Source organism: Carcharodon carcharias, unplaced genomic scaffold (assembly GCF_017639515.1).
Source record: "Carcharodon carcharias isolate sCarCar2 unplaced genomic scaffold, sCarCar2.pri scaffold_1090_ctg1, whole genome shotgun sequence".
Taxonomy (NCBI): Eukaryota; Metazoa; Chordata; class Chondrichthyes; order Lamniformes; family Lamnidae; genus Carcharodon; species Carcharodon carcharias.
This window is the reverse complement of record NW_024470955.1, coordinates 14,536-32,795: the sequence shown is the minus strand read 5'-3', so window position 1 is coordinate 32,795 and position 18,260 is coordinate 14,536. Positions and strand designations below refer to the sequence as shown.

The following is an 18,260-nucleotide window of genomic DNA, read 5'->3' as shown; positions in this document are numbered from 1 at the left end:
CACTCCACAGCCTCCTGACTCAGCAACAGTGAAGTGAGGTGGGGAGAATAGCAATGGGGGAGAAACATTCAGAGATATTGCCTTGTTTTCACTTGCTGACCTGCCTCGTTTGTTCGTTCCCCACTTTCTCTCTCACTCTCTCCTGTCCTCTCTCTCTCTCCCCCTCTCTCTCTCTCTCTCCCCCACTCCCGCTCTCTCTCCCCCACTCCCGCTCTCTCTCCCCCACTCCCGCTCTCTCTCCCCCACTCCCGCTCTCTCGCCCCCACTCCTGCTCTCTCGCCCCCACTCCTGCTCTCTCGCCCCCACTCCTGCTCTCTCGCCCCCACTCCTCCTCTCTCTCTCCCCCACTCCCTCTCTCTCTCCCCCTCTCTCTCTCCCTCCTCCACTCCCTCTCTCAGGAAGGTGATGATGACTCCTACGGTGCCGCACTGCGTGAGTATCTCGCCCTCTGGCCGGCTAGCGGTGGTGGGCACCAGCGAGGGCAGCCTGCATGTCTTGGACCTGGACAGCGGACAGGTAGGTCAACCAGGGGCAACCTCACAGAGACCCCGGGAGAGACAGGCCCCCTTGAGATGGAGACGAGGAGGAATTTCTTCTCTACGAGGGTCGCCAGGCTGTGGAAATGGGGGTGGGGGCGGCGGTGGGGGGGGGGTGGGGGGTGAGTGCCAGTGATTGGTGAGGCCGGGGAGGAGGGCTGGGGGAGGGGGAAGGCACCAGCAATTTGTCAGCGGTCGTGGGGAGGTGGGGGCAGTAATGGGGCTGAGTACCAGGTATTGAGGGGAGGGGAGGGGTTGAGTACCAGTGATTGAGGGGAGGGGAGGGGGTGAGTACCAGTGATTGGGGGGAGGGGAGGGGGTGAGTACCAGTGATTGAGGGGAGGGGAGGGGGTGAGTACCAGTGATTGAGGGGAGGGGAGGGCGTGAGTACCAGTGATTGAGGGGAGGGGAGGGGGTGAGTACCAGTGATTGAGGGGAGGGGAGGGGGTGAGTACCAGGTATTGAGGGGAGGGGAGGGGGTGAGTACCAGTGATTGAGGGGAGGGGAGGGCGTGAGTACCAGTGATTGAGGGGAGGGGAGGGGGTGAGTACCTGGGATTGAGGGAGGGAGGGGAGGGGGTGAGTACCAGGTATTGAGGGGAGGGGAGGGGGTGAGTACCAGTGACTGAGGGGAGGGGAGGGGGTGAGTACCAGTGATTGAGGGGAGGGGAGGTGGTGAGTACCAGTGATTGAGGGGAGGGGAGGTGGTGAGTACCAGTGATTGAGGGGAGGGGAGGGGGTGACTACCAGGGATTGAGGGGAGGGGAGGGGGTGAGTACCAGGGATTGAGGGGAGGTGAGGGGGTGATTACCAGGGATTGAGGGGAGGGGAGGGGGTGAGTACCAGGTATTGAGGGGAGGGGAGGGGAGGGGTTGAGTACCAGGGATTGAGGGGAGGGGAGGGCGTGAGTACCAGGTATTGAGGGGAGGGGGTGAGTACCAGTGATTGAGGGGAGGGGAGGGGGTGAGTACCAGGGATTGAGGGGAGGGGAGGGGTTGAGTACCAGGTATTGAGGGGAGGGGGTGAGTACCAGGTATTGAGGGGAGGGGGTGAGTACCAGTGATTGAGGGGAGGGGAGGGGGTGAGTACCTGGGATTGAGGGGAGGGGATGAGTACCAGTGACTGAGGGGAGGGGAGGGAGTGAGTGCCAGTGATTGGGGGGAGGGGAGGGGGTGAGTACCAGGGATTGAGGGGAGGGGAGGGGGTGAGTACCAGGGATTGAGGAGAGGGGAGGGTGTGAGTACCAGGGATTGAGGGGAGGGGAGGGGTTGAGTACCAGTGACTGAGGGGAGGGGAGGGGGTGAGTACCAGGGATTGAGGGGAGGGGGTGAGTACCAGTGACTGAGGGGAGGGGGTGAGTACCTGGGATTGAGGGGAGGGGGTGAGTACCAGGGATTGAGGGAAGGGGGTGAGTACCAGGGATTGAGGGGAGGGGGTGAGTACCAGGGATTGAGGGGAGGGGGTGAGTACCAGTGATTGAGGGGATGGGAGGGGGTGAGTACCAGGGATTGGGGGGAGGGGTGGGGGTGAGTACCAGGGATTGGGGGGAGGGGTGGGGGTGAGTACCAGGGATTGGGGGGAGGGGTGGGGGTGAGTACCAGTGATTGAGGGGAGGGGAGGGGGTGAGTACCAGTGATTGAGGGGAGGGGAGGGGTTGAGTACCAGTGATTGAGGGGAGGGGAGGGGGTGAGTACCAGTGATTTAGGGGAGGGGAGGGGGTGAGTACCTGGGATTGAGGGGAGAGGAGGGGGTGAGTACCAGTGATTGAGGGGAGGGGGTGAGTACCAGGGATTGAGGGGAGGGGGTGAGTACCAGGGATTGAGGGGAGGGGAGGGGGTGAGTACCAGAGATTGAGGGGAGGGGAGCGGGTGAGTACCAGTGATTGAGGGGAGGGGAGGGGGTGAGTACCAGGGATTGAGGGGAGGGGAGGGGGTGAGTACCAGTGATTGAGGGGAGGGGAGGGGGTGAGTACCAGGGATTGAGGGGAGGGGAGGGGGTGAGTACCAGAGATTGAGGGGAGGGGAGCGGGTGAGTACCAGTGATTGAGGGGAGGGGAGGGGGTGAGTACCTGGGATTGAGGGGAGGGGAGGGGGTGAGTACCAGGGATTGAGGGGAGGGGAGGGGGTGAGTAACAGTGATTGAGGGGAGGGGGTGAGTACCAGGTATTGAGGGGAGGGGAGGTGGTGAGTACCAGGGATTGAGGGGAGGGGAGGGGGTGAGTACCAGGTATTGAGGGGAGGGGGTGAGTACCAGGGATTGAGGGGAGGGGAGGTGGTGAGTACCAGGGATTGAGGGGAGGGGAGGGGGTGAGTACCAGTGATTGAGGGGAGGGGAGGGGGTGAGTACCAGTGATTGAGGGGAGGGGAGGTGGTGAGTACCAGGGATTGAGGGGAGGGGAGGGGGTGAGTACCAGTGATTGAGGGGAGGGGAGGGAGTGAGTACCAGGGATTGGGGGGAGGGGAGGGAGTGAGTGCCAGTGATTGGGGGGAGGGGAGGGAGTGAGTGCCAGTGATTGGGGGGAGGGGAGGGAGTGAGTACCAGTGATTGAGGGGAGGGGAGGGAGTGAGTGCCAGTGATTGGGGGGAGGGGAGGGGGTGAGTACCAGTGATTGGGGGGAGGGGAGGGAGTGAGTGCCAGTGATTGGGGGGAGGGGAGGGAGTGAGTGCCAGTGATTGGGGGGAGGGGAGGGAGTGAGTGCCAGTGATTGGGGGGAGGGGAGGGAGTGAGTACCAGTGATTGAGGGGAGGGGGTGAGTACCAGGGATTGAGGGGAGGGGGTGAGTACCAGGGATTGAGGGGAGGGGAGGGGGTGAGTACCAGGGATTGAGGGGAGGGGAGGGGGTGAGTACCAGAGATTGAGGGGAGGGGAGGGGGTGAGTACCAGAGATTGAGGGGAGGGGAGGGGGTGAGTACCAGAGATTGAGGGGAGGGCAGCGGGTGAGTACCAGTGATTGAGGGGAGGGGAGGGGGTGAGTACCAGGGATTGAGGGGAGGGGAGGGGGTGAGTACCAGGGATTGAGGGGAGGGGAGCGGGTGAGTACCAGTGATTGAGGGGAGGGGAGGGGGTGAGTACCAGGGATTGAGGGGAGGGGAGGGGGTGAGTACCAGAGATTGAGGGGAGGGGAGCGGGTGAGTACCAGTGATTGAGGGGAGGGGAGGGGGTGAGTACCTGGGATTGAGGGGAGGGGAGGGGGTGAGTACCAGGGATTGAGGGGAGGGGAGGGGGTGAGTAACAGTGATTGAGGGGAGGGGAGGGGGTGAGTACCAGGTATTGAGGGGAGGGGAGGTGGTGAGTACCAGGGATTGAGGGGAGGGGAGGGGGTGAGTACCAGGTATTGAGGGGAGTGGGTGAGTACCAGGGATTGAGGGGAGGGGAGGTGGTGAGTACCAGGGATTGAGGGGAGGGGAGGGGGTGAGTACCAGTGATTGAGGGGAGGGGAGGGGGTGAGTACCAGTAATTGAGGGGAGGGGAGGTGGTGAGTACCAGGGATTGAGGGGAGGGGAGGGGGTGAGTACCAGTGATTGAGGGGAGGGGAGGGAGTGAGTGCCAGTGATTGGGGGGAGGGGAGGGAGTGAGTGCCAGTGATTGGGGGGAGGGGAGGGAGTGAGTACCAGTGATTGAGGGGAGGGGAGGGAGTGAGTGCCAGTGATTGGGGGGAGGGGAGGGGGTGAGTACCAGTGATTGGGGGGAGGGGAGGGAGTGAGTGCCAGTGATTGGGGGGAGGGGAGGGAGTGAGTGCCAGTGATTGGGGGGAGGGGAGGGAGTGAGTACCAGTGATTGAGGGGAGGGGAGGGGGTGAGTACCAGGGATTGAGGGGAGGGGAGGGGGTGAGTACCAGTGATTGAGGGGAGGGGAGGGGGTGTGTACCAGTGATGGAGGGGAGGGGCTGAGTACCACGGATTGGGGGGAGGGGGTGAGTACCAGGGATTGAGGGGAGGGGAGGGGGTGAGTACCAGGGATTGAGGGGAGGGGAGGGGGTGAGTACCAGGGATTGAGGGGAGGGGAGGGGGTGAGTACCAGGGATGAGGGGAGGGGAGGGGGTGAGTACCAGTGATTGAGGGGAGGGGGTGAGTACCAGTGATTGAGGGGAGGGGAGGGGGTGAGTACCAGTGATTGAGGGGAGGGGAGTGGGTGAGTACCAGTGATTGAGGGAAGGGGAGGGGGTGAGTACCAGGGATTGAGGGAAGGGGAGGGGGTGAGTACCAGTGATTGAGGGGAGGGGAGGGGGTGAGTACCAGTGATTGAGGGGAGGGGAGGGGGTGAGTACCAGGGATTGAGGGAAGGGGAGGGGGTGAGTACCAGGGATTGAGGGGAGGGGAGGGGGTGAGTACCAGGGATTGAGGGGAGGGGAGGGGGTGAGTAACAGTGATTGAGGGGAGGGGGTGAGTACCAGTGATTGAGGGGAGGGGAGGGGGTGAGTACCAGGGATTGAGGGGAGGGGAGGGGGTGAGTACCAGGTTTTGAGGGGAGGGGGTGAGTACCAGGGATTGAGGGGAGGGGAGGGGCTGAGTACCAGTGATTGAGGGGAGGGGAGGGGGTGAGTACCAGTGATTGAGGGGAGGGGAGGGGGTGAGTACCAGCGATTGGGGGAGGGGAGGGGAGGGAGTGAGTACCAGGGATTGAGGGGAGGGGGTGAGTACCAGGGATTGAGGGGAGGGGGTGAGTACCAGGGGTTGAGGGCAGGGGAGGGGGTGAGTACCTGGGATTTGGGGGTAGGGGTGAGTACCAGTGATTGGGAGAGGGGAAGGCGGGGAGGACCAAGGGGTGGGGGCAGTGGGGTGGGGGTGTTGAGGTGGGGGCGGGGGCAGTGGGGTCGGGGGGGAGTGAGTCGGGGGGGGAGTGGGTGGGGCCGGGGGGATTGGGGTGGGGGGAGTGGGGTGGGGGGAGTGGGGTGGAGGCGGGGGCAGTGGGGTCAGGAGGGGTGGGGAATGCAGAGGGAAGCGATCCGATTTTCCTCAGGGGAGGTTTCCCTCTCCCTGCGCAGGAGCTGAGGTCTCTGGCGAGCAGCTGCGACCGGATCTCGGATTGCACCTTCCTGGGCGAGAGCGCGCTCTGTGTCACCTCCTTCGACGGCAAGCTGGAGACGTGGAGCCTGGCGGACGGCTGCAGGTGGGTGGGGCGGAGGCTGGAACGGACGCGGGGGAGGGGGCGGCGAGAAAACGGGGGGTGGGAACAGGCACCTGGGCCCCCTGTTCCAAGTAACTCCCCAATGGTTTTGTGTTGTTGGAGGGGGGGGGGGGTGGGAGGGGGGCGGCAGAAGATGCCGGCCGTCCCCATGTGGGGCTCGCTTTCGCCTCCTGAGTCAGAGCGTCGTGGAGGTCGTGACACCGCTCCAGAGGTCCAGGGACGACACTCCCGGTGCTAGGACCGAGGGAGTTCTGCACTGTTGGAGAGGGCCATCATTGGGGTGAAACGTTCAATCGAGGGCCCTGATTCCAGGCCAGGTCAGCGAAGGATAAAACTGGACACCAACAATTTCAATAATACGTTTGTTTACAGAACGCAGCAGGACATAGCCTGCTTCCTACCCACTTCCTGTCCCGTGTCCAAGCGGTCTCTCTTTATAAGTGCTCTAGGTGCTTAAGCTGAATAGTGCCCTTCACCTGTGCGTCTTTACACTATAATGCACACCGTTTGCCCTTTGAGGTGGATGTGAAAGGTCCCACGACCGCTATTTCGAAGACAGGAGGAATCCCCCACCCCACTGCCCTCCCCCTCCACCCTACCCTCCACTAACCCCCCCCCCCCCCCCCCCCCCCCGCCAACCCCTCCACTCCCCCCCCGATACCAAGCGTCCTGTCATCCAGGAGGCAGGCAGGCATTGAGTCGGGGAAATGCTAGAATCCATCATTCAGGGAGGCATTTATAAAATCATTAAAACAATCAGACAGCCGACAAGGTTTTGGGAAAGGAGAATTGTATTTGACAAATTTGTTAAGAGTTCTCCAAGGATGGCACAAGCGGGCTGGATGAAGGGGAACCAGAAGTTGTGGCGTATTTGGATTTCCGAAGGGCATCGGTAAGGTGCCACATAAAAGGTTACAGCACAAGTTATGAGCTCATGGTGTTGGGGATAATAGATTAGCTGTTACACTGTCCCCATCAAACACTCCCAGGACAGGTACAGCACGGGGTTAGATACAGAGTAAGACTCCCTCTACACCGTCCCCATCTAACACCTCCAGGACAGGTACAGCACGGGGTTAGATGCAGAGTAAATCTCCCTCTACACTGTCCCCATCAAACACTCCCAGGACAGGTACAGCATGGGGTTAGATACAGAGTAAAGCTCCCTCTATACCGTCCCCATCAAACACTCCCAGGACAGGTACAGCACAGGGTTAGATACAGAGTAAAGCTCCCTCTACACTGTCCCCATCAAACACTCCCAGGACAGGTACAGCACAGGGTTAGATACAGAGTAAAGCTCCCTCTACACTGTCCCCATCAAACACTCCCAGGACAGGTACAGCACAGGGTTAGATACAGAGTAAAGCTCCCTCTACACTGTCCCCATCAAACACTCCCAGGACAGGTACAGCACGGGGTCAGATACAGAGTTAATGTCCACCTGTAGTCTCCAGAGTCCAACGCCCTGTCTCCCTCTGTCTCCACAGGCTGCTGCTGGTGGACGGACACAGCGACAGGATAACAGGATGCGCGCTAAGCCCTGACAGTAAACACCTGGCTACCTGTTCTTGGGATCGAGCGGTGAAGGTAGCTCCTGTGCGCGTGTGAACGTTTGCACCTTTTCAGTCACTTCTGCTTCCGCGCTTACCTCGTACCCGCAGTACGTGCTGACCCACAGAGGGACAAGCTTACACCGCAGGCCAACAGCAAAATTTTTTAAAAGTATCAATTCGGGGGATGCGAGCGGCGCAGGCAAGGGGAGCTGCCGGTCTTGTAGCTGCACCGGAACAGCTCGGCGAAGGGCACAGCTTGCTCTGCAACCCCAGTCTTCATTACTGTCCCTGCAAAGAGAGAGCGAGAGTGAGAGACTCACACATTGTCATTTCCCTCCTGCCCTGGTCAGGACAAACACAAGAATGCCAAATTTCAAACAACCACCGCAATTCACAGCACGGGGGAAAAGGGTGCTGATTGGTTGCCAAGTTGACTCTGATTGGCCGAGGCGTCGCCAAGGGAGGAAGCCACGGCGGGGGGATGGTGGGGGCTGGTGGGGGCTCGGGGGGGACTCCAAGCTGCCCAAGCTCCCGGGTAGTTCAGAGAAGCCGCAAGGCTTGAACAATTTCCTTTCGGTTTGCAGAGCCCCGCGTCCCTGCGAATGGACATTTGCCCCCCCCCCACCCCAACCCCACCCACCCCCCCAGCAAGCCTACACGAGCAGCGTTAGGGTCCCGACTTGGCGACCTTAAATTCTGTTCGCATCGCTACCGGCGCGCTCGGGGTTGATCAGCAAGTGCTCGCCGGTTGTGCATTCGGCATCTCGTGGTCGGCGTTTTGGTTTTGCGTCTCCCCGGTGTGCGGGCTGGCTGACCCCGAGGGTCTCCAGCGGTACGGCCGGAAAGCCATCGAGGTACTGATTCGCCAGCCGAAGGCGTGCGGTGGGGTTGGTGGGGGGTGGGGGGGGGAGGGAGGTGGGGTGGGTTGCGGTGGGTTCGGTGGTCATCAGTGGGGGGAGGACCTCCCTCGCCCACGAGAGACCTCACGGGGTCCGGAGTCAAGTGCTCCGAGCCCTCCCCGCGGGGCCGCCCACCGCAGAGTGTGCGCCACCACGATAAATAATTCCATAAAATTATATTAAGAATGCGTGACCCCGATGACAAATTTAAAAGTCTCACCGTGAAGCCGGTTGCGGTGAAACCCCCTCTGCGTTCGAAGCAAGTCTTCTTGCCCTCACTGGCAGTGTGGTTAAATGCACCCGCAGCCCCCACTGCACACCCCCCCCCCCCCCCCTCACCACACCGAACAAATCTTGTCCTTTTACAGGTCTGGACGGTGACCCCAGGGAAGCTCAACTTGGCTCTGGCCAACCCCCACCCCCTCAACTGTGTGACCTTTCACCCCGAGGGGCAGCTGCTCGCCGCCGGGAGCTGGGCCGGCGAGGTCCGAATTTGGAACTGGGTGACGGCCAGTGTGGTGAGGGTGAGTTACTAGTGAGGGGCACGGGTGGGGGGGGGGGGGGGGGGCAGTGGGAGAGGGGAGGGTGAGTATCGGTGGGGTGGGGAGGAGAGGGAATAACAGCGAGGGGGATGGGGGGTGCAGAGTGTGGTGAGTGAGAGTTCCCAGGTAGAGGGGGGAGGGGGATGATGGGGAATGGGGGTCCGTGGGGAGTAGTAGAGAAGGGGCGGCGGCTGGCGGGGGTGGTGAGGGTGAGTTAGCAATTTGAGGGGGAGAAGGGGGAATGGAGGAAGTGGGAGTTACCAGCGACTGGGGTTGCGGTGGGGCATGTGGGCGTGAGTACCAGCGATTGGGGGGAAGGGGGTGAGTACCAGCGATTGGGGTGGGGGAAGGGGGTGAGTACCAGCGATTGGGGGGAGGGGGGAAGGGGGTGAGTACCAGCGATTGGGGGAGGTGGGGCATCTGTAGGGTGTGAGTGCCAATGGTTGGGCGGTTCTGTAGGGGTTAAGTACCAGTAATTGAGGGGGCGGTGGTGGGAGAGGTTGAGTACCAGGGATTGGGGTGGGAGAAGGGGTGACTACCAGGGCCGGGGGGCAGGGGGTGAGTGCAAGGGATTGTGGCGTAGGGGGTGAGGAGCAGGGATTGGGGGGTAGGGGGTGAGGAGCAGGCATTGGGGGTAGGGGGTAAGGAGCAGGGATTGGGGGGTAGGGGGTGAGGAGCAGGGATTGGGGGGTAGGGGGTGAGGAGCAGGGATTGGGGGGTAGGGGGTGAGGAGCAGGCATTGGGGGGTAGGGGGTGAGAAGCAGGGATTGGGGGGTAGGGGGTGAGGAGCAGGGATTGGGGGGTAGGGGGTGAGGAGCAGGGATTGGGGGGTAGTGGGTGAAAACCAGGGATTGAGGGTGTCAGGGGGTGAGTACCAGGGATTAGGGGGGCAGGGGGTGATTACCAGGAATTGGGGGGTAGGGGGTGAGTACCAGGGATTGGGGGGTGGGGAGGGGGTGAGTACCAGGGATTGGGGGTCAGGGGGTGAGTACCAGGGATTGGGGGTCAGGGGGTGAGTACCAGGGATTGGGGGTCAGGGGGTGAGTACCAGGGATTGGGGGGAAGGGATGGGGTGAGTACCAGGGATTGGGGGGTAGAGGGTGAGTACCAGGGATTGGGGGGCAGGGAGTGAGTACCAGGGATTGGGGGGCAGGGGGTGAGTACCAGGGATTGGGGGGCAGGGGGTGAGTACCAGGGATTGGGGGGCAGGGGGTGAGTACCAGGGATTGGGGTCAGGGGGTGAGTACCAGGGATTGGGGTCAGGGGGTGAGTACCAGGGATTGGGGTGCGGGGAAGGGGTGAGTACCAGGGTTTGGGGGGGTAGGGGGTGAGTACCAGGGATTGGGGGGCGGGGAGGGGGTGAGTACCAGGGTTTGGGGGGGGCAGGGGGTGAGTATCAGGGATTGGGGGGTAGGGGGTGAGTACCAGGGATTGGGGGCGAGGGGGTGAGTAGCAGGGTTTGGGGGGGGCAGGGGGTGAGTACCAGGGATTGGGGGGTAGGGGGTGAGAGCAGGGATTGGGGGGTAGGGGGTGACGAGCAGGGATTGGGGGGTAGGGGGTGAGTAGCAGGGATTGGGGGGTAGGGGGTGAGGAGCAGGGATTGGGGGATAGGGAGTGAGTACCAGGGATTGGGGGGGGGGGTGTAGGAGGTGAGTACCAGGGATTGAGGGGTAGGGGGTGAGTACCAGGCATTGGGGGGTAGGGGGTGAGGAGCAGGGATTGGGGGGTAGGGGGTGAGGAGCAGGGATTGGGGGGTAGGGGGTGAGTACCAGGGATTGGGGGGTAGGGGGTGAGGAGCAGGGATTGGGGGGTAGGGGGTGAGTACCAGGGATTGGGGGGGGGGGGGTGAGGAGCAGGGATTGGGGGGTAGGGGGTGAGGAGCAGGGATTGGGGGTAGGGGGTGAGTACCAGGGATTGGGGGGGTAGGGGGTGAGGAGCAGGGATTGGGGGGTAGGGGGTGAGTACCAGGGATTGGGGGGTAGGGGGTGAGGAGCAGGGATTTCGGGATAGGGGGTGAGAACCAGGGATTGGGGGGGGGGGTGCAGGGGGTGAGTACCAGGGATTGGGGGATACGGGGTGAGTACCAGGGATTGGGGGGTAGGGGGTGAGTACCAGGGATTGGGGGATACGGGGTGAGTACCAGGGATTGGGGGGTAGGGGGTGAGGAGCAGGGATTGGAGGGCGGGGTGCAGGGCGTGAGTACCAGGGATTGGGGGATACGGGGTGAGTACCAGGGATTGGGGGGCAGGGGGTGAGTACCAGGGATTGAGGGGTAGGGGGTGAGGAGCAGGGATTGGGGGGTAGGGGGTGAGTACCAGGGATTGGGGGGGGGGGGGTGCAGGGGGTGAGTACCAGGGATTGGGGTGCAGGGGGTGAGTACCAGGGATTGAGGGGTAGGGGGTGAGGAGCAGGGATTGAGGGATACGGGGTGAGGACCAGGGGTTGGGGGGTAGGGGGTGAGGAGCAGGGATTGGGGGGTAGGGGGTGAGGAGCAGGGATTGGGGGGCAGGGGGTGAGTACCAGGGATTGGGGGGTAGGAGGTGAGTACCAGGGATTGGGGTGCAGGGGGTGAGTACCAGGGATTGAGTGGTAGGGGGTGAGGAGCAGGGATTGGGGGGTAGGGGGTGAGGAGCAGGGATTGAGGGGTAGGGGGTGAGGAGCAGGGATTGGGGGGTAGGAGGTGAGTACCAGGGATTGGGGGGTAGGGGGTGAGGAGCAGGGATTGGGGGGTAGGGGGTGAGGAGCAGGGATTGGGGGTAGGGGGTGAGGAGCAGGGATTGGGGGGTAGGGGGTGAGGAGCAGGGATTGGGGGGGTAGGGGGTGAGGAGCAGGGATTGGGGGGTAGGGGGTGAGGAGCAGGGATTGGGGGGTAGGGGGTGAGGAGCAGGGATTGGGGGGTAGGGGGTGAGGAGCAGGGATTGGGGGGTAGGGGGTGAGGAGCAGGGATTGGGGGATACGGGGGTGAGGACCAGGGGTTGGGGGAGGGGAGGGGGGTGAGTACTTGGGATTTGGGGGTAGGGGGTGAGGAGCAGGGATTGGGGGGTAGGGGGTGAGGAGCAGGGATTGGGGGGTAGGGGGTGAGGAGCAGGGATTGGGGGGTAGGGGTGAGGAGCAGGGATTGGGGGGTAGGGGGTGAGGAGCAGGGATTGGGGGGTAGGGGGTGAGGAGCAGGGATTGGGGGGTAGGAGGTGAGTACCAGGGATTGGGGGGTAGGGGGTGAGGAGCAGGGATTGGGGGGTAGGGGGTGAGGAGCAGGGATTGGGGGGTAGGGGGTGAGGAGCAGGGATTGGGGGGTAGGGGGTGAGTAGCAGGGATTGGGGGGTAGGGGGTGAGGAGCAGGGATTGGGGGGTAGGGGGTGAGGAGCAGGGATTGAGGGGTAGGGGGTGAGGAGCAGGGATTGGGGGGTAGGGGGTGAGGAGCAGGATTGGGGGGTAGGGGTGAGTACCAGGATGGGGGGGTAGGGGTGAGTACCAGGGATTGGGGGGTAGGGGGTGAGGAGCAGGGATTGGGGGGTAGGGGGTGAGGACCAGGGGTTGGGGGAGGGGAGGGGGGTGAGTACTTGGGATTTGGGGGTAGGGGGTGGTTGTTTTGCAGGTGGGGCCGGGTGATTCAGATTTTCCCTCCACTCCGGGTCCCCTCCTGTCTCCCGCCCTCCAATTCCTGGAGGAATTGCTGAGAGGTGATCCTGTTGAAACAGATAAGATCCTGAGGGGTGGGGAGAGGGGGTTTGACAGGGTGGATGCGGAGAGGATGTTTCCCCCCTCGTGGTGAGGGGGGGGGGAATCTAGAACGAAGGGGGGGGGAGGGGCACAGTTTAAAAATAAGTTGGGGGAGGGGGTCTCCCATTGAAGAGGGAGACGAGGAGGAATTTCTTCTCTTAGGGGTCGGGGTCAGTCTGTGGGATTCACTCCCCCCACCCCAGAGAGCGGCGGAGGCCGGGTCACTGAATATATCCGAGGCCGAGTTAGAAAGAGCTTTGATCGACGAGGGGATTCGAGGGTTATGGGAGGAGCGAGGGGAGGAGAGGGAGAGGGAGCGGAGGGGAGGGAGGGATTTGAGGGAGGGGGAAGGGAGCGGAGGGGAGGGAGTGGAGGGGAGGGAGGGAGAGGGAGTGGAGGGAGAGGGAGCGGAGGGGAGGGAGGGAGAAGGAGTGGAGGGGAGGGAGGGAGAGGGAGCGGAGGGGAGGGAGAGGGAGTGGAGGGGAGTGAGGGAGAGGGAGGGGAGGGAGGGAGGGAAAGGGAGCAGAGGGGAGGGAGGGAGAGCGGAGGAGAGGGTGGGAGGGGAGGGAGGGAGAAGGAGTGGAGGGGAGGGAGGGAGAGGGAGCGGAGGGGAGGGAGGGAGAGGGAGTGGAGGGGAGGGAGGGAGAGGGAGCGGAGGGGAGGGAGGGGAGAGGAAGGGAGAGGGAGCGGAGGGGAGGGAGGGAGCGGAGGGGAGGGAGGGGAGAGGAAGGGAGAGGGAGCGGAGGGGAGGGAGGGAGGGGAGGGGAGGGAGGGGAGAGGAAGGGAGAGGGAGCGGAGGGGAGGGAGGGAGGGGAGCGGAGGGGAGGGAGGGGAGCGGAGGGGAGGGAGGGAGCGGAGGGGAGGGAGGGAGGGGGAGCGGAGGGGAGGGAGGGAGCGGAGGGGAGGGGAGGGAGGGGAGTGGGAGGGAGAGGGAGCGGAGGGGAGGGAGGGATGGGAGTGGGAGGGAGGGAGGGGAGCGGAGGGGAGGGAGGGAGCGGAGGGGAGGGAGGGGAGAGGAAGGGAGAGGGAGCGGAGGGGAGGGAGGGATGGGAGTGGGAGGGAGAGGGAGCGGAGGGGAGGGAGAGGGAGGGAGGGAGGGGAGGGAGGGGAGTGGGAGGGAGAGGTCGCGGAGGGGAGGGAGGGAGAGGAGAGGAGGGGAGGGGAGGGAGGGGAGGGGAGGGAGGGAGAGGGACAGGCAGGGAAGTGGAGTCGAGGCCACAATCCGATCAGCCACGATCTTATCGAATGGGGGAGGGAGCAGGCTCGAGGGGCTGAATGGCCTCGTCCTGCTCCTTGTTCTGGTGAGTGTTCTTCCGTGGGTCCCATACCCCAGGTCGGGGAGGGGAGAGGAGGAGGCGGAGGCGGCTGGGGGAGGGCCCAGAACCACCCTCTTCATATCAAACACCTTCTCGCTGTTTACCTCCCCCCCCCTCCACAGGTCCTGCAGGGACACCCAGCCTCTGTGCGAGCTGTCGCTTACGCCCCGTCTGGAGATTATCTCGCCTCGGCCTCGCTGCTGGGAGACGTCCGCCTCTGGTCGGCCCCATCAGGATCGGCGGCCGGAGGTTACCAGGCCCACCGGGGTCCTGTCACCGGGCTGCAATACATCGCCGGCGGGAGGTACCTGCTCACCACCGGGGAAGATCACCAGGTATGAGAGTTACATAGAGAGACAGACAGAGAGAGACAGACAGAGAGAGACAGACAGAGAGAGACAGACAGAGAGAGACAGACACAGACAGGCAGACACAGACAGGCAGACACAGACAGGCAGACACAGACAGGCAGACAGACAGACAGAGAGAGAGAGACAGACAGACAGACAGACACAGACAGAGAGAGAGACAGAGAGAGAGAGACGCAGACACAGAGAGAGAGAGACGCAGACACAGACAGAGAGAGGGACAGAGAGAGAGAGACGCAGACACAGAGAGAGAGATGCAGACACAGACAGAGAGAGAGAGACGCAGACACAGACAGAGAGACACAGACGCAGACACAGACAGAGAGAGACACAGACACAGACAGAGAGAGAGAGACAGAGAGAGAGAGACGCAGACACAGAGAGAGAGAGACGCAGACACAGACAGAGAGAGAGAGACGCAGACACAGACAGAGAGACACAGACGTAGACACAGACAGAGAGAGAGAGACGGACAGACGGAGCAAGAGAGACAGAGAGCGAGGCAGCTGAAGGAACGGCCACCCATGGCGGAGCGATTAAAATCAGTGCGGGGGGTGGGTGTGGGCTGCAGAGACCGGAATTGGGGGAGCGTGGAGATCCCAGAGGCCGGCGGGGTGGGGGGGCAGGGTTTTCTTTTATATATTATATTTTATATATTATTGGTTCACGGGATGTGGACCTTGCTGGCTAGGCCCAGCATTTATTGCCCACCGCCAATGACCCCTCGTTCAGCCAACCACTTCGCTGTGTGTCTGGAGTCACGTGTAGGTCAGACAGGGTCAGGATGGCAGATTTCCCCCTCCCCTAGAGGGGAAGCAGGCGGGATTTTTAATAACAGGTGGCGAGGGTTTCGTGGATCATCACTGGATCTTTAATTGAATTTAAATTCCGTGTGGTGGGACTGGAACCCGGGCCCCCAAAGCATTGCTCTGGGTCTCTGGATCACCAGTCCAGTGACAATACCCTACTGCCCTGGGTCTCTGGATCACCAGTCCAGTGACAATACCCTACTGCCCTGGGTCTCTGGATCGCCAGTCCAGTGACAATACCCTACTGCCCTGGGTCTCTGGATCGCCAGTCCAGTGACAATACCCTACTGCCCTGGGTCTCTGGATCTCCAGTCCAGTGACAATACCCGACTGCCCTGGGTCTCTGGATCTCCAGTCCAGTGACAATACCCGACTGCCCTGGGTCTCTGGATCGCCAGTCCAGTGACAATACCCTACTGCCCTGGGTCTCTGGATCGCCAGTCCAGTGACAATACCCTACTGCCCTGGGTCTCTGGATCACCAGTCCAGTGACAATACCCTACTGCCCTGGGTCTCTGGATCGCCAGTCCAGTGACAATACCCGACTGCCCTGGGTCTCTGGATCGCCAGTCCAGTGACAATACCCTACTGCCCTGGGTCTCTGGATCTCCAGTCCAGTGACAATACCCGACTGCCCTGGGTCTCTGGATCTCCAGTCCAGTGATAATACCCGACTGCCCTGGGTCTCTGGATCGCCAGTCCAGTGACAATACCCTACTGCCCTGGGTCTCTGGATCGCCAGTCCAGTGACAATACCCTACTGCCCTGGGTCTCTGGATCTCCAGTCCAGTGACAATACCCGACTGCCCTGGGTCTCTGGATCGCCAGTCCAGTGACAATACCCGACTGCCCTGGGTCTCTGGATCACCAGTCCAGTGACAATACCCGACTGCCCTGGGTCTCTGGATCACCAGTCCAGTGACAATACCCGACTACACCACTGCCTGCATCCCCAACCTTAAGTTGGGAGGTGTTTGCTGGGTGGGGTGTGGGCTGAGCCCACAGAAGCATTTTGGAAAAGGTGGGGGGGTGGTGGTGAAGCGCTGGCAGAGCAGGTTCGCTATAGGTCAGCCAATGCGCTGCACTGTGAGCACCGTCCAGCGTGCCCTGTTTGGGAGCCATTGGGAGGTGGAAAAGGGGGATGTGGGTGGACATCCGGGACAGGATGAGGGACAGGTGGGGTGGGGGAGGGGACAGGAGTTTGGGAAGCTTTGACAAAAGCGCCAAACTAGCGATTTTTTTTTTTCTGTAGACGTAAAATATTTTTTTAAAAAATAGGAATGTCATTGGATTCGATTCACGTGTTCCCTCTGAATTCCTTTGGCCATTTACAGAAATCATCCAAGCCTGTTATACGCTCTGTCTCAGTTATTCCAAAGATGTCTTTCAAATGATGATTGACCCTTTTTCAAACGTGCACTATTTCTTTAGTAACTAGGTAGGCTGACAGTGACAAAGTAAAACGTGAAGCAGACTGGTTAAGCCACACAAAACACTAAGCCTCGCCGGCATGCTCTGAGACACGATTGCACCATTACAAGTGAGCAAGGTGACAATGTGTCTCTGCAGGTTCGGATCTGGTCCGGGACCCTGGGACAGGCCCGTGGTCAGTTCGGCACCGAGGAGGACCCCTCCCCTGCCCTGTGCGCGTCTGTCAGCGAGAGCGGGGGGCTGATGGCCGTCGGCTACCACAGCAGCCAGCTGAAGATCTTCCACCTCGAAACAGGTACGGTCTGACGTGGCGGGGGTTGTGGTGGGGGGGGGGGGGGGGGGGTCAGGCCCAGACCTTTCACCCTCGGGGAACCTTGAGGTCGCGCCCAGGCGGAGGCGAGGAGGGCAGGCTTGGAGGGGATGTCGGGAAGGCTAGTGGGATTGAGGGAGATGGTGGGATTGGGGGATACGGGGAGGAGGTGGGATTGAGGGATACGGGGAGACGGTGGGATTGAGGGATACGGGGAGCTGGTGGGATTGAGGGTTACGGGGAGAAGGTGGGATTGAGGGATACGGGGAGACGGTGGGATTGAGGGATACGGGGAGACGGTGGGATTGAGGGATACGGGGAGACGGTGGGATTGAGGGATACGGGGAGACGGTGGGATTGAGGGATACGGGGAGAAGGTGGGATTGAGGGATACGGGGAGATGGGATTGAGGGATACAGGGAGAAGGTGGGATTGAGGGATACGGGGAGAAGGTGGGATTGAGGGATACGGGGAGACGGTGGGATTGAGGGATACGGGGAGACGGTGGGATTGAGGGATACGGGGAGACGGTGGGATTGAGGGACACGGGGAGACGGTGGGGTTGAGGGAGAAGGTGGGATTGAGGGAGCCGGTGGGATTGAGGGAGCCGGTAGGATTGAGGGAGGAGGCGGGATTGAGGGACATGGGGAGGAGGCGGGATTGAGGGACACGGGGAGGAGGCGGGATTGAGGGATACGGGGATATGGCCGGATAATGGATGCCATTGAAGGACACGGATACGTTCGGAGGGCAGTGTTGATGTTCCTCTCCAGAAGGGGAGCTGCTCTCTCTGGCTCATAGGGCCTGGCCCCCTCTCTCTCGCTGACCAGTTCTCACTGTTTCCCCTCTGTCACCCCAGGAGCCCTGGCTGCAGAGTGCGAGGTCCCGCGGGTGCCTGTGCGATGCCTGCAGTGGTTGCACGGCGAGGAGTTCCTGGCATCGGGCTCGGATGATAACGTCCTGCGCGTGTGGCGCCTACAGGACTCCAAGGCGAGCTGCGTGTGTCACTGCCGGGGGCACACGAGACCCCCGGTGTCCCTGTCTCGCTCGGAACAATTCCTGGCCTCAGCTTCAGGTAATGGTGAATGCGTTTTATGTTTCTCTACCATCCCCTCTCTCACCCGGACACTGCACAAGTGCAGGCGGCAGCATAGTGCTGATGTCGCTGGACTAGTAACCCATAGGCCCCGGGCGAACACTCTGGGCGGGGGAGACACGCGTTCAAATCCCACCCACGGCAGCCGGTGGAATTTAAATTCAATTAATAAAATCTGGAATTACGAAGCCAGTTTCAGTCATGGGGACTGTCATCGATTCTTGTTTAAAAAAAAGCCCATCTGGTTCACTAATGTCCCCCTTTAGGTAAGGGAATTCTGTCGTCCTTACCCCGGTCTGGCCTACACGTGACTCCAGACTCCCCACACCCCCCCCCCCCCACAGCGATGTGGTTAACACTTAACAGCCCCCCTCTGAAATGGCCGAGCGAGGCACTCAGTCCAAGGGACAATTAGGGATGGGGGCAACAAACGCTGGCCGACGTCTCATGAAAGAATAATTTTAAACCAAATCCCTAGGACCCGTGCACAATTGCCTCTTGTTAACCCTCTGATTTTACCCCTCCTGTTCCCTCTGTCTGTCGGCCCCCGA

At 61.7% G+C, this 18,260-nt stretch overlaps 1 protein-coding gene across 1 annotated transcript in view; it reads left to right on the top strand.

Moving 5' to 3' along the window:
• Nucleotides 1-403: 403 nt before the first annotated feature.
• LOC121275147 (telomerase protein component 1-like) overlaps nt 404-18,260 on the top strand; it is a gene marked incomplete at its 3' end in the record, with an annotated part of 29,897 nt that continues 12,040 nt past the window's right edge. The window contains exons 1-7 of the mRNA XM_041182566.1: nt 404-516; nt 5,520-5,644; nt 7,153-7,252; nt 8,486-8,641; nt 13,818-14,030; nt 16,442-16,598; nt 17,473-17,688. Coding sequence (XP_041038500.1) covers nt 406-516; nt 5,520-5,644; nt 7,153-7,252; nt 8,486-8,641; nt 13,818-14,030; nt 16,442-16,598; nt 17,473-17,688 — 1,078 coding nt within the window. The remainder of the gene's footprint in view (nt 517-5,519; nt 5,645-7,152; nt 7,253-8,485; nt 8,642-13,817; nt 14,031-16,441; nt 16,599-17,472; nt 17,689-18,260) is intronic.